Source organism: Littorina saxatilis, linkage group LG3, assembly GCF_037325665.1.
Source record: "Littorina saxatilis isolate snail1 linkage group LG3, US_GU_Lsax_2.0, whole genome shotgun sequence".
Lineage (NCBI taxonomy): Eukaryota > Metazoa > Mollusca > Gastropoda > Littorinimorpha > Littorinidae > Littorina > Littorina saxatilis.
Genome location: NC_090247.1, coordinates 59,133,713 through 59,148,712, shown reverse-complemented (window position 1 = coordinate 59,148,712; position 15,000 = coordinate 59,133,713). Strand labels below are relative to the sequence as shown.

At 42.2% G+C, this 15,000-nt stretch overlaps 1 protein-coding gene across 1 annotated transcript in view; it reads left to right on the top strand.

Moving 5' to 3' along the window:
* The first annotated feature begins 352 nt into the window (after window positions 1-352).
* Window positions 353-15,000, top strand: part of LOC138962803 (synaptotagmin-7-like) — a 141,726-nt gene continuing 127,078 nt past the window's right edge. Inside the window, exon 1 of the mRNA XM_070334764.1 lies at window positions 353-642. Coding sequence (XP_070190865.1) covers window positions 353-642 — 290 coding nt within the window. The remainder of the gene's footprint in view (window positions 643-15,000) is intronic.

The following is a 15,000-nucleotide window of genomic DNA, read 5'->3' as shown; positions in this document are numbered from 1 at the left end:
CACTTAAAATTAATACAAACTTGTTATCCTCTCTCTGTCCACAGCCATGGAGACCAGCCACGAGGTGTGGGTGGTGGCGGTGGCCTCTGTAGGCGGAGTCATCATTCTCGAATGCCACTAGCATCCATGTCTTAACAACCACATTTTTCAACACACTTAAAATTAATACAAACTTGTTATCCTCTCTCTGTCCACAGCCATGGAGACCAGCCACGAGGTGTGGGTGGTGGCGGTGGCCTCTGTAGGCGGAGTCATCATTCTCGAATGCCACTAGCATCCATGTCTTAACAACCACATTTTTCAACACACTTAAAATTAATACAAACTTGTTATCCTCTCTATGTCCACAGCCATGGAGACCAGCCACGAGGTGTGGGTGGTGGCGGTGGCCTCTGTAGGCGGAGTCATCGTTCTCATCCTTAGTGCCGTCTTCTGCTCCTGGTGCTTCAAGGGGAGGCGCCGGGCGGACGACGAGGAGGGGGTCATCGGCAAGAAGTACGCTGTCAATGGGCTGGACGAGGAATCCGGAACGGGCAACCAGATGTTCAAGCGTTCCATGGACGACAAGTCCTCCATCGGCTCGGCGTCTTCGCTGAACCAGAGGGCCGCGCAGTCCCCCATGCTGGGTAAAAGAAGCATCAAGTGAGTTTGGTGTTTGTGCTGATTTGTAGAGGTTGTATATGTTGAACTTGAAATGTCGGGGTGGGGTTGTTTGGGTGGGTGTGGAGGGATGGGTGTGGGTATACATGTGTGTGTGTGTGTGTGTGCGTGTGTGTGTGTGTGCGTGTGTGCGTGCGTGCGTGAGTGCGTGTGTGCGTGTGTGTGTGTTGTGTGTGTGTGTGTGTGTGTGTGTGTGTGTGTGTGTGTGAGAGAGAGAGACAGTTTGTGTATCACGTACCACCTGCAAAATCACATAGATCTGATGTATAACGACCGAAAATACATCAACATTTTAAATACACCTTCCTTCTGGTGCAAGCAACCATGCGAACCATGTAAGATCTGTCCAGCTAGAAAAACAAACCTCAGCACAGCAAACAGACTGTTGATCTTTGGCAAGTGCATGGAATTAAGGATGTTCTTACCAACTTGTAATTAAAGCTGATAAAAAAAGTGTGGAGTTTGTTTGTTTGTTTTTTGTTTGTTTGTTTGCTTAACGCCCAGCCGAAAAGTGTGGAGTTTATTATCGCGAGAAGTCATTAAATACCACTTGTGGATGTGTACGTTTGTTGTCATCTATCAGGTTTATGTGACGTTGCCGGTGTTATGCATGAAGATTCTTGAATCTTTTTGTCTTTCTACTCTCTTTAACTGACTGCACTAATGTTTGTTTGTGTTCCTTTCTTTGTCTGAGTTCTTCTCTCTCTCTTTCTATTTCTTCTATGTACATGTATATATATCTTATTTATTTCTTCTAAGTACATGTATATCTTATTTATTTCTTCTAAGTACATGTATATCTTATTTATTTCTTCTAAGTACATGTATATCTTATTTATTTCTTCTAAGTACATGTATATCTTATTTATTTCTTCTAAGTACATGTATATCTTATTTATTTCTTCTAAGTACATGTATATCTTATTTATTTCTTCTAAGTACATGTATATCTTATTTATTTCTTCTAAGTACATGTATATCTTGTTTATTTCTTCTAAGTACATGTATATCTTATTTATTTCTTCTAAGTACATGTATATCTTATTTATTTCTTCTAAGTACATGTATATCTTATTTATTTCTTCTATGTACATGTATATATATCTTATTTATTTCTTCGCATTCATTTCTTCAGCACTCTGTCTCTTTTGCTTTGAGGTTGTGTGTGGTTTTTACACCCCCGGTATAGGGGTGTGTATAGGTTTCACTCGATGTGTTTGTGTGTTTGTTTGTGTTCGCATATAGATCTCAAGAATGAACGGACCGATCGTCACCAAACTTGGTGAACAGGTTCTATACATTCCTGAGACGGTCCTTACAAAAATTGGGACCAGTCAAACACACGGTTAGGGAGTTATTGGTGGATTCGGTCCATGTGTTTGTGTGTTTGTTTGTGTTCGCATATAGATCTCAAGAATGAACGGACCGATCGTCACCAAACTTGGTGAACAGGTTCTATACATTCCTGAGACGGTCCTTACAAAAATTGGGACCAGTCAAACACACGGTTAGGGAGTTATTGGTGGATTAAAATTATACAACGACTTATAGAGGCACACCCCCGTTGGTCAAAGGGAAATAACCATTCTCACTGCCACCAACTGAGAAGGTTATTTCCCTTTATAGGGGGTGTTTTTCCTATCGGAGGAATTTCTTGTTTTTCTTCTGAATTGTGTTTCTTATTTCATAACGCGTTTTGCGTGTATTGTATGAACTATTCTCTTGTCACGTTGTTTGCGATAATCTTTAAATCATTTCGTTTCAATTTAAGATACTTTCTTTTCGTGTAATCGATCGCGTAAGATGGGTCTCTCGAGGCTTTGACAGAAGACAAGAGTATCCTTCCACCTGGACACATAACAATAACCTCCAATCTGGCTAATTGCTCTGCACATTTACACTCTTTTGCTGAATGAATTCACAACTTGACACCCGTGTCATTTTCGTTTTTTTGTGTGTGTTTTTTAATATCAGTCTGTGCAATGAGGAGTCAAGCTGCAGATTTGTGTGTATGTGTCTAGGTGAATGTAACGTGTTGTTTTGTCAATAACAAACGTTCCAACAACCTACCTTTCTTGTTTTATTATTCTGAATTTTGGAACGTTGGTTGTCTCTTTGGTTTTGGATTTGTGGAAGGATGCTCCGAACGGATGTAAAAGTCATGAACAGATCTGAGATACGGTACACATACTCGTTTGATAGGAACATTGGAGTATCTTTACACGTAGAGAATGTTTTACTCGATCGTCCTGCTTTCCAGTGTATCGCATTTTGCATTTTTCTTATATTGAAGAGAAAACTTTTATTTCACGTTTCATCTTCTCTCCACAATCAAATTTCAAAGCTCTGACATTTTGCTAGCCATCATCAAAGATGTCGTCATGTCTTGTGTTTGATTGCTTACCGTTTCTTTGCTCTTTAAGGGAGTTGAGTTTGCACGAAAATTGACACGAAAACATACAATGATACGTTCTACTTCATCTTTGTCAGAAAGGAAAGGTCGGAGGTGCCAATGTTTGTTTTTTTGTTGTTGTTTTTTTAACACAGGGAGGAATGTATCTTTAATAAATCAGAAACAAAATCAGTGCAAAACATCAGCCCTTGGGTAGGCAAAAAAACACATTTCTCCTGCAAAAAAGCACTCAGAAAAAATATTGCCATATGTTTTTCTTTTACATATTTTTGTGTCAACCTCAATGTTTTTTTGTTTTTTTCTCCAAAATTGTAATCAATCAATAAACACGTGATAACAAACATGGTAACTGTGTGTTTTCTGTGTGTACACACACTTTCTCATTTACATGCTTTACCTTAAATCAGAGACAATAAACAATTTTTTTCTAATTAATAAAACGTCAGACTAACGAAATCTCAAAACAACATGATTTCCAAAAAATATTTTCCAGTGTTAATCGTGAATCGTTTTTTTTTAAATGCTTACGCACATCTTTGCGATTAAAATAATATGATTAATCTTCTTCATATTTGTGCTGTTACTTTTAATACCAAAAAGCACATCTGTAACATTCAACCTAATTCTTTCGCCAATGTTTACTAATATGTACATTTCAATATATTTCCAAAACCTGAGCACGGTTGGGCATTCAAAGAAAACATGCTCCAATACATCAAGTTCATCTTCACAATATGTACAGTTTTTATCAGCCTTCACTTTCATTTTACACAATAAAATATTAGTTGGATAAATGTTTTGCAATATTTTCCAATGCAGTACACGTAATCAAACTTCACTAGTGACAGTGGCTGCTAAGTTCCAATTCTTTTCGTCAATTTCAAATCCTAACTTTCTTCTCCAAAATCCTTCTGAACAGGGTGGGCTGTATTTTTTTCCTACGAGAATCTACTGATCTCACTTTTTTTCCACAAAAGGTCGGAATGTCACAGACTGAACAATTTACATCGTCTATAGCTACATTTCTTAAAAGGAGATGTACAGCTGTACGAACAACATTGTACTCAAGCAATCTATTTGCAGTGTAGCCAGTTCTTTCACACACTTCTTTAAAACGTCCATTCTCACACACATCGCTCACATACATTATACCACTTTTAATCCAATCCGCAAAAAAGAGTGGGTTACCTTGACAAATTATATCTTTGTTGTTCCACAACAAACCCGATACAGAATTACCAATGTTCAATGTTCTCGTTATCATTATGATCAGGATTTCTATTTGTTTGCAGGAGCCAATATTTGTACCCTCGACTGTGTGTGTGTGTGTGTGTGTGTGTGTGTGTGTGTGTGTATATGTGTGTGTGTGTGTGCGTGTGTAAGGGGGCGTGTGTGTAAGGGGGCGTGTGTGTGTGTGTGTGTGTTTTTGGTGTGTTTCTTTTTTTTAAGGAGCCAATGTGTGTACCCTCGATCGTGTGTATGTGGTGTGGTGTGTGTGTGTGTGTATGGTTGTGGGTGTGTTTACAGTTAGTGTTTGTCTGTCTGTGTTGGCGTGCCTGCGCTTGTGTGTGCGCGTGGTTGCGGGTGTCGGGGCTATAATTTTAATTCGTCTGTGTGAGCACGTCGTCGTGTTTACTAAAGGCCGGTTTACACCTTATCTAATCTTTCCCCCACTCTCAAGCTTCTGGAACTGCATTATCCACGTTCGCTCGCAAAGCAAATATGCCAGTGATTGGACGATTACCTCCCCTGGCTGAAGTTAACGTCGGCTTGACCTTTTGGCGCTGGAGCTTTGAAATTTACCCGATTGATTAGCTGCCACTGATGCGGAAATTCATTCAAACATCACCGAGCTTGAAGCGTAGTTGGTAAAAGCTCATTCATTTTCAACTGGTCGTTTGGGTTGTTGTAGAAAGTAGCCGCAGTGTTTGAAGTGCTGAGTAGATTGGAGTTATTGTTCTTGGCTAGCGCCATGTTTCCTGGTTCACGCCATGTTTCCTGGTTCACGCACACACACACACACACACACACACACACAAACACACACACACACACACACTCCCACGCATGCACTCACGCACGCACACAAACACATACACACTATTACGCACGCACACACATACAAACACACACACACACACACACACACACACAAGCACACACCCACACTCCCTTTCTCCGCTGCTCTCTCTCTCTCTCTCTCTCTCTCTCTCTCTCTCTCTCTCTCTCTCTCTCTCTCTCTCTCTCTCTCTCTCTCTCTCTCTCTCTCTCTGTAAACTCAGAAAACATGAAGCTACCAACCTTTCCAAGCAAAGTACACAACGCACGTTATCTCACAACACAAGAATATGTTCATATCATGGACGATCACACACTCAATGATGTATCAGATTACAACGAGGAACGGATACTTGGTAACCGTGACTAGGAAGCTTTAGTTTTATTACAGAGTGTGTATTTCCATACTTGAATCTCGTACGATGCTTTTGTTCCCTGGTAAAGTCCATGGATGATTCTTCAGATAACAATTGATGCACTAGCAAAATGCGTGCACTGTTTTGTAAGCACCAGCTTGGTTAGAAATGGAGTTTTCAATTTTTCAAGACTCTTTGCTTGCAAAGTATCCTACACTTGCGCCTTTTCTTTTTCTCTTTTTGTGTTGCAACTGTCATTTGGAGGAGAAAAAACGTGGGCTTTCAACAACAAAAGCACGAAGGATTACCAAAATAATGAGATTATGCTCCTTTCAGAATAACACCCTCTTCCACTGTGATATGTTACCGAACCGGGTTTCCAGTATTTCATTACCTCTTCAGAGACCCAACAGTTCTTTACCTTCGCCGGAAAATGTATCCGCTCTGCACTGTTTGTTCCGTAAACAGGCACAATCGTTTTCAAAATAGCATCGTCTGCAATTGTTTCAATTGTTTGTGGGTGGGTTTTTTCCTCTCTCGATTGAACTACAGGTTTGAAGTGGTCGTTTCTTGCTGCGCCGGATCCAGTTACGCGGATATGACTTTTAGAATTTTAGAGCTGCTCTCAAAAAAAGGTCTCTAAAAACGGTGTTGGGCTTCCTTAATCCGCATTTGAAGAGAAGAAACTTATAATTCTGCTTTTCACAGATCCGTTAACACAGGATGTCTTCCCTCCTCCTCTCTCTTTTGTTTTTTTTGCTAACTGCTTGAGAATTTCGTTGTTTGTTGGTGTACCCCCCGCGGGTTAGGGAGAAGAATTTACCCGATGCTCCCCAGCATGTCGTAAGAGGCGACTAACGGATTCTGTTTCTCCTTTTACCCTTGTTAAGTGTTTCTTGTATAGAATATAGTCAATGTTTGTAAAGATTTTAGTCAAGCAGTATGTAAGAAATGTTAAGTCCTTTGTACTGGAAACTTGCATTCTCCCAGTAAGGTCATATATTGTACTACGTTGCAAGCCCCTGGAGCTATTTTTTGATTAGTGCTTTTGTGAACAAGAAACAATTAACAAGTGGCTCTATCCCATCCCCCCCCCCCCCTTTCCCCGTCGCGATATAACCTTGAACGGTTGAAAACGACGTTTGTTGGTGTCCGTTCGATCTTGTTTTACTGGAGCTTCCACAATCTGAAAACAGCCTGTTCACCTTTCCCTTACAAACTATCATTACAACCATCATTACATGCGATTCAAGTCCCCTTAAGTCCGACTTGAATACAAATCATTTCGTCAACAGACTGACGAAGAATGGAGAAAACTGTTATTACACCCCCGGTATAGGGGTGTGTATAGGATTCGTTTTGTTTTAACTTCATAAAAAAATCTGCACATAAATTTTTTCAATTTTTGCAGCTGCTTGTCGTGAATGGCTTTCGCTTTACGAATACGAATGTGAAAGATGTTTAGCTGTTTCTACCCGTTGTGTGTGTGTGTGTGTGTGTGTGTGTGTGTGTGTGTGTGTGTGTGTGTGTGTGTGTGTGTGTGTGTGTGTGTATGCGTGTGTGTGTGTATGCGTGTGTGTGTGTGTGTGTGTGTGTGTGTGTCTGTGTGTGTGTGTGTGTGTGTGTGTGTCTGTGTGTGTGTGTGTGTGTGCATGTTTGTCAGTGCTTTCTGCAACAGTCAGAAAAGAAGAACGGTTGTACGATAATTGCATTCTGGGTTTCCGCCGTGGGAATTTAAACCTGAAAATCAATACCATGGGTCAGCGCCCAATGTCTGTGGTACGGGTAAAGAATTGGTGCACGCTAGCCGAATTGTCCTTTTTTTTCTCCCAGTCTTCTTCCTCCCCACCCCCCCCCCCCCCTCCTTAAGTACACTATCACAAAGTGTTAAACTCCTCCAATACCCCTTCCCCCCCCCCCCCACCTCCATTGACCTCCCTCCATGATCAATGAGGTGTTCTTCTCTCGTGATGCTGTAATTTTGGTTTTGCAAATAAAATCTACTGGTATGAACACTAAGCTGATGCGCATTCATGGTTTGTTGAGTCCCCCCGACCCTCCCCCACCTTTCCCACTCGCGTGAATGTTTTTGTTTTGTTTTTCAAATTCCTCTCGTACAAAAAGTCAATAATTCTCTTAAATCAATGTTATCTGTCCGGTTCACCGAGATTGATTATCTTGAATGTTTCTGCATTGCTAGAAATTATGCCTCGTTTGCTTAAAATATTCAGATGACTGCTAAATGTCCTCGTCCTTCGCTTGCTTTGTTCTTGTTGTTGGGGAAATTCTCTCGTCAACCATAAACAGCGGTATTGACATCCGACAGCGCCTAAAGAAAACGCGGAAAACTTAGGTTTTTCTTCTTAGATCAATGATTTGTAAAAGCAAACCACCGAATCATTGCTGAAATACAGCAGTTCTCTTGTGGTACCCCTAAACAATTGACGCAAAAAACCCTCCCGTTTTCGACCGCTCATGCGATCGACATCTGCATCAGTAGGAATGCTGTCACATAAGAAACATGCATACCAAATAACCTGTTCTGAATATATATGATTGAATTGACTTTCTGCCCGTTTGTGAAAGTTGCCGACTTGTGCCTGTTCTGCTATTTCGTCGATTTGTACAAGTAATTGGTAGGCTACGTCATGCTTTTGTCGGGTCTATTTTGGGGGGTACCATTATTTTGGTATTCCGCATGTTCCTGAACGCTGTCATGTGTATCTTTGCTATCCCTATCAAGCCAGACCACTGCCTTTTTTAAAATTTATTAACACGTGCACTGCTGAAATTAATGTAATATATAATCTTCTTGTTCTTGATTTGGTGTTTAACGTCGTTTTCAACCGTTCAAGGAATATATAATCAGTTATATGTATTTTTACTGACATGTTAAGGAACACATTATTTTTCTACTTTCTTAGGCTCTCCCAAAGTTGATTTCTTCCTTGTAGTCCAAATGATACCATCGCCGTTTTAATCTACGCCAGCCGGTAATAATTATGATCATAAAGTGCAGCGCGGGATGGCGTTACTGCGTGGGATGTGTGAATAATTCATTGCTGATTGATTTTTGTCAAGGGCGAATGGTTTTCCGATTGCGATTGCGATTGCGATGGCGTCATGTTCGTCTCTATCTCCTCCTTGCACCGTCCAGGCTAGGTTCGCTTCATTGATTTTGCGTGTCTGAGAGGAATAATGAATGAATTGTCGTCTGCTTTAGGCCTCTGTTTGTGAGTTGAAGGGAGAGAGAGAGACACACACACACACACACACACACATACACACACATACACACACACACACACACACACACACACACACACACACACACACACACACACACACACCGGGATTCGAACCCCGAACCTTCCCCGCAGAAGGCCGACGTCTTCCCACTAAGCTACGCGCCCGTCTATTTAGAATACGTTTTGTCGTTTCGCCGACTGCTAACATCAAAAGAACATCCTGTCCTTTGTCATCTTCTGCGAGGTTCATTCACCCATAAGGCTCAAGTGTGATACCATCACTTCCGAGATTTTTTGCTTCTCGTTGTGTTGATCTGAGCCACAACAGCAAAGGCGGTAAGGCGCTTACTTTAAACTTCACATCTTTTTCCCATTAGACCTCAGGGCTTTAATTGAGGTCGATTTTGAACGCGAACAAACGTGATGCAAAGGCTCAGCAAAGCTTCACATTTTTCTTCTATAAGGAAAGCTGGCTATCTTCTCATTTCCCTCATCTCAGTCCAGATTCTATTATATTTTCCTTGCGGGTTGGAAGAGACAAGCCTTTTGAAGTCTGAGAGTTAATTAGTTAGTATTAACAAAGACTTGCAAACACACACACACACACACACACACACACACACACACACACACACACACACACACACACACACACACAAACACTGTCTATTTCTCTTTTTCACTCTCTTTTTCACACGTTATCTTTCTCTCTCGTTCTCTGTCAGTCTCTGTCTCTGTCTCTCTCTCTCTGTCTCTCTCTCTGTCTCTGTCTTTCTCTCTCTCTCTCTCTCTCTCTCTCTCTCTCTCCCCCTCCCTCCCTCCCTCCCTCCTCTCCCCTCTTCCCTCTATCCCCAATGTCAACAACGTCCCTGCTTCATACTCCATTCCCCCACACATTCTCCAGCACAGAGAGAACACCATTGGAACGATCCCCGCTTGTAACCTCACAGCATCAACACCATCGATCATGTTCCGTTGCCTCGGGCGTATCGGCCGTTACAGGGCGTGGCAATATTTCTATCGTTTATCTCCCTGGCTTTACGAGATTCGTTGCCCTTATTGTTGCCACTAACGAGAGAAAGATGGGCCGTATTTCATGCTCCGATCGGAAACGGTGGTCATCTCTACTCCCGAGGCCGAGCCTTGAGAGATTTCTTGACGGGTTGGGATTGCGTGTGGTGAATTGGAAGTTTTTTTGACGACTCAGCACTGATAAAGTGCTTTGCGTTTGTGGTTGGCGTGTGTGCGGGGGTGGGGGGGGAGTGTGGGGGGAGGGGGTGGTGGGTGTGTGTCCTTATGTGTGTGTGCGTGTGTGTGTGGGGGGGGGGGTGGGTGTGGGTGTGTGTGCGTGTGTCCTTATGTGTGTGTGTATGTGTGTGTGTGTGTGTGTGTGTGTGTGTGTGTGTGTGTGTGTGTGTGTGTGTGTGTGTGTGTGTGTGTGTGTGTGTGAACGTGCGTGAGAACGTGCGTGCGTGCGTGAATGCGCGCGTAATTCAAATGACCTCAGAGATCGCTGACTCGCATTTGATGAATTGATATCTGATTATCACGCGTTCAGCAAAAGCTAAGACTGCAAAGTGCATTTCGTATTTGAAACTTCATTCATCAGACGTTAATCTTTCGATTCTGACAGCTCATCAATACTGTTCTATAGCTGTCATCGTCTGCTTGGTCCACTCCCCCACCATCAGGCTTGATACATAGGCCTCTTGTCCCATGGCCAGAAGAACTCTTAGTGCGGAAGATTTTGAATTTGTTTGTCCCTATTACAAATATTAATAGGGCGAAGTCGGCTTCGTGAAGTTGACATCACGAAGCTCTATGCACCATGCTTTGGCACTGAGGTTTTTGAGTCACTTGAGAAAAAGTGACTCTATGTAATCGGTCAGTGTTAGTCTGTCCGGCCGGCCGTCCGTAGACACCACCTTAACGTTGGACTTTTCTCGGAAACTATCAAAGCGATCGGGCTCATATTTTGTTTAGTCGTGACCTCCAATGACCTCTACACTTTAACGATGGTTTCGTTGACCTTTGACCTTTTTCAAGGTCACAGGTCAGCGTCAAAGGAAAAATTAGACATTTTATATCTTTGACAAAGTTCATCGGATATGTGATTGAAACTTTGTAGGATTATTCTTTACATCAAAGTATTTACATCTGTAGCCTTTTACGAACGTTATCAGAAAAACAAGGGAGATAACTAGCCTTTTCTGTTCGGCAACACACAACTTAACGTTGGGCTTTTCTCGGAAACTATAAAAGTGACCGGGCTCAAATTTTATGTGAACGTGACTCATTGTGTTGTGAATAGCAATTTCTTCCTGTCCATCTGATGCCTCATATAATATTCAGAACTGCGAAAGTGACTCGATCGAGCGTTTGCTCTTCTTGTTACAAAAAGACTTCGCGAACTCGACTTCTGACTCAATCAAGGACCGCCCTATTGTAACACCATGCCTAGGTGTGATGCTTCTGCAAAGGATTTTGAATTTTATTTTCTATTGTTTGTGATGAATGCAGACACTGAGCTGGGGCTTGAATGATAAATGCTACCCCGAGTGAACGAGTGTGGTGAAATGATTCCTCCTCGTGTCTGCTGCCAGCTTTGTTATCAGAAACCAGCGTGCTGTGACGTATTTGTTTGGATTTTTTCTTCCTTGGAAGGTCAGTATTTACATAATATATGCTTTATCCTTGTGCGCAGCGAAACAAAGTGTGGTACATTCCCGTCATTCATGAAGCGAGCGATTGCTGTGTTTATTGTTTTTTGGGTTTTTTTTAAATTTCATTACCCGCCAACGCTCCCTCCCTACCAGTAACCCCACCCTATCCCTCCCCTCTCTTACATTAACCATGGGACTACTGCAATACAGCATTGTCTTATGACGAAAACAATCTGAAATATGGAAGGCGCTGTTATGGAGAGGCAGTTTTTGTCAGTCCTTACTTGTCTTTTCTTCCCTCTACCCCATAGATCCGCCCCCTCCACCTCCCACCCCCCTCTCTTGCCGTCCACCCCAACCCCCTTTAGGTTGGCATCGAGTTGGTGAAGTACAACACTGCCTTATGAGCAAAACACTGGTTAATATTCAAGGTGCTGATGGAGTTGCGTAGAAGTAATTTGTCTTCTGCGTTTCAGTATTCTAGACCCTGCGTACATTGTGTAGACTTCCCCTTGCCCTGTCGTCAATGGAAATTACATTACCATGGCAAAACCATGTTCACATGCTAAAGGAGAAAATCGATGCTTCGCAGTCCTATTGCGGTTCTATACGGTGGGTTTTGTTTGACTCAGTTTAGAGAAAGAAATAGCTTTGTCTGTTCGTGCTTATTTGGACCTTAAATGACAATAACAATGACAAACCCTTTATTGTCCACGAAGAAATAACTACAACGAAGTTTATCACCGAGAGTATATTTAACGTAACCAAAATAAGAGAACTAATCATGGATGTACAAAACGTCAGTCGTCAGTCTTCTGCTGTTTTTTTGAAGCAACAGCTTCTTCTTCCTCTTCTGCGTTCGTGGGCTTAAACTCCCACGTACATTCGTGTTTTTGTACGAGTGTATGACCGTTTTTAACCCGCCATTAAGGCAGCCGTACGCCGCTTTCGGAGGAAACATGCTGGGTATTTTCGTGTTTCTATAACCCACCGAACTCTGACATGGATTACAGGATTTTTTCCGTGCGCACTTGATCTTGTGCTTGCGTGTACACACGAAAGAGGATAAGGCACTAGCAGGTCTTCACATAAGTTGACCTGGGAGATCGGAAAATCTTCACCTTAACCCACCAGAAGCAGCAGCAAGATTGACACTAACACTGAAACCCACAGTGTTAATAGTCAATGTCCCGAGAGAGCCTACTACGATGTTCGGCGCTAATGTCTTCATACTCAAACCCATCATCTAGTCGTTTACGGTCACAAGAGTGGCATCTTTGACGCTCCTGACAACCCCATCCCTTAAAGAGCTTGTTCTTTTTCTCCCACAATTTAAAACGACAAAGATCCCCACAAGATTGTGGCAAATTTCTTTCCCAAACCTAGCCGAGCTTTCTCATCTAAAATCGCCGCTAGCTAAACTACCAAGGGACCAATCAGTGCGCTCGCAGGCTAATGGTTCCAGAATTGTCCAGCCGAGCCAGAAGGCGAGTGACACGTCTTGGGTGGTCTTCTTCTTATCGATCACACTTCGTCTTGGGGGGTCAATTGTGATAGAATTTCAAAAGTTTCAGGATTTGTTTACGCATTGGCCTTTGCTCATATCCATTTATTCGATTTGTCTGTTAGCAATTTTCTAAAAATCAGCACATCAGAAATACGCCGTACTACCCACAAAAGACAAATCATTCAACCTCAAACTTCGTCCACATTCGAGAACAACTAGGGCACCACGAGAAGTTGAGCACTTTCTCTCTGCTCATCAAAACCCTCTGAGGGATCAATCAGTGCGCTTGCGGGCAAATAGTTCCAGAGTTTTCCAGCCGACCCAAATGACTGGCGACATAACAGGGGGTCAATGGCTAGCGCCTGAGATGGAACGACCGGGGACTTTGTAAATTAGCATTTTGTAAATTAGCATTTTTCGTGCCCCGAGACTGTGTTATCCTCCGCTGTTATCTTGCGAACTATCCTGATAGTCTGATTGACGTCTTGGCGTGGTTTAGACTCGGTTAGCCGTACAACTCGTTCAATTAGCTCTGGGGTCATTTCGCCAGAATGATCTTGCTACGCTAAGAGCTGACGTCAGCTTTTAGTTGATTGGAGTTGAAAAGCTCTCTATAGTGCATTGAGGTGACGATCTCAGTCTCTGACTGTATCTTTCTTTGTTTTTGTCAGTCTGTTTGTCTGTTTGTCTGTCTGTCTGTCTGTCTTATGCTTGTCCTACTGCGTCTGCTGGGGGGAATTTCGTTTGCAAAAATGAATATTAAGGCACATTATATGCGATACACATGCATGATTTATTGCACTCTGGAGTATTTTGCATGTCATTTTCCCAAGCAGAGTAAGCTGAACATAATTTGACCTGAATACTGACAATGAATCGAATTAGCGATGGCAGCCGAAATGATTGACTCAATGCACAAGTAAACGCACTTTTTCATGCAGACATATTGCAGCACTATACACATAATGTTCTCAATCACAATGAAATAACAATCATCGGTCTGATTCGGTACAACGCACACACACACAAAAAGTTCATTGCATCAGTCAGTGCAACCAAAATGATTGACCCAAAGTAAACATACTGCCCTGCTGACAGAGAAACCCCCAATCAAATTTCCGCTGAGAGCTGTTTCATCTCTTGGGAACGTGATCCAGTTTTATCCTCTTTTGTATGGCTGGTTTATGTTTGCAATTTCGCGACGCATCACAAAACACACACTTTTCTCATTCACAGTTAAACAAAAATCAACTGGGTCTGTTCCAGGCAAAGACAATTAATTGCATCAGTCATTGCATCCGATGTAATTGACCATATCAAATAACTATATTTTGTATATATACAACATAAGCTGCCCCAATTACAAATAAAACGTGCCCATTGGTTGTTTGATCTCTTCAGAGAATAATTCAGTTTTGTCCTGTTTTTTGCCCAAGGCTCAGGTCATGTTTGTAGTATCACGCTGCAGAAATAGCATCAGCTGTAAAATATCGCTGATATCCCTGAGCAGCGACGAACCTACATCTCCCTGGTACTTTCTGCGTATGTCCCCAGGCGCTGCTGTGCGCGAATGGCAATGGTGCGTGTATGCATATTGTTGGACTGGTTTGTTGCTTAATTAGTTATTAGTGTTCCTTGTTTGGTTTGGGCTTGAATATCATGAATTGAAGAATGGTCTGCCACTTCACAATGTTATTTCTAAGAGCATAGATAAAAGTTTTAGCGTGTGCGTTTTTGTCACATTCCAGGTTCTACGAGGGCCCCAAAGGGGGGGTATCATCACGATCACGGGAAGGGAAATTCCGACTGTACCAGACCCCGTAAAAACACATCTCATTTAAATGGACTTGGTCACCATTGATATCTCTCCTGACATTCCACTACAAAATAAAGAAATAAAACGAAAGAGGAAACATATTGTATGAAGCGCAGGTGCACAGTTCGAAATAACTAGGCGCATACAAAATGAGTCAAGGTCTTTCCAGTACACCTTTTCAAATGGCACGGTCTTTTTCGGTGTCACCTTTCTTTCAAAGGTCAATTCCAGGGGAAATTCCTTTAGGAATTTCAAGGACATTGAATTAATTTTTCTGCG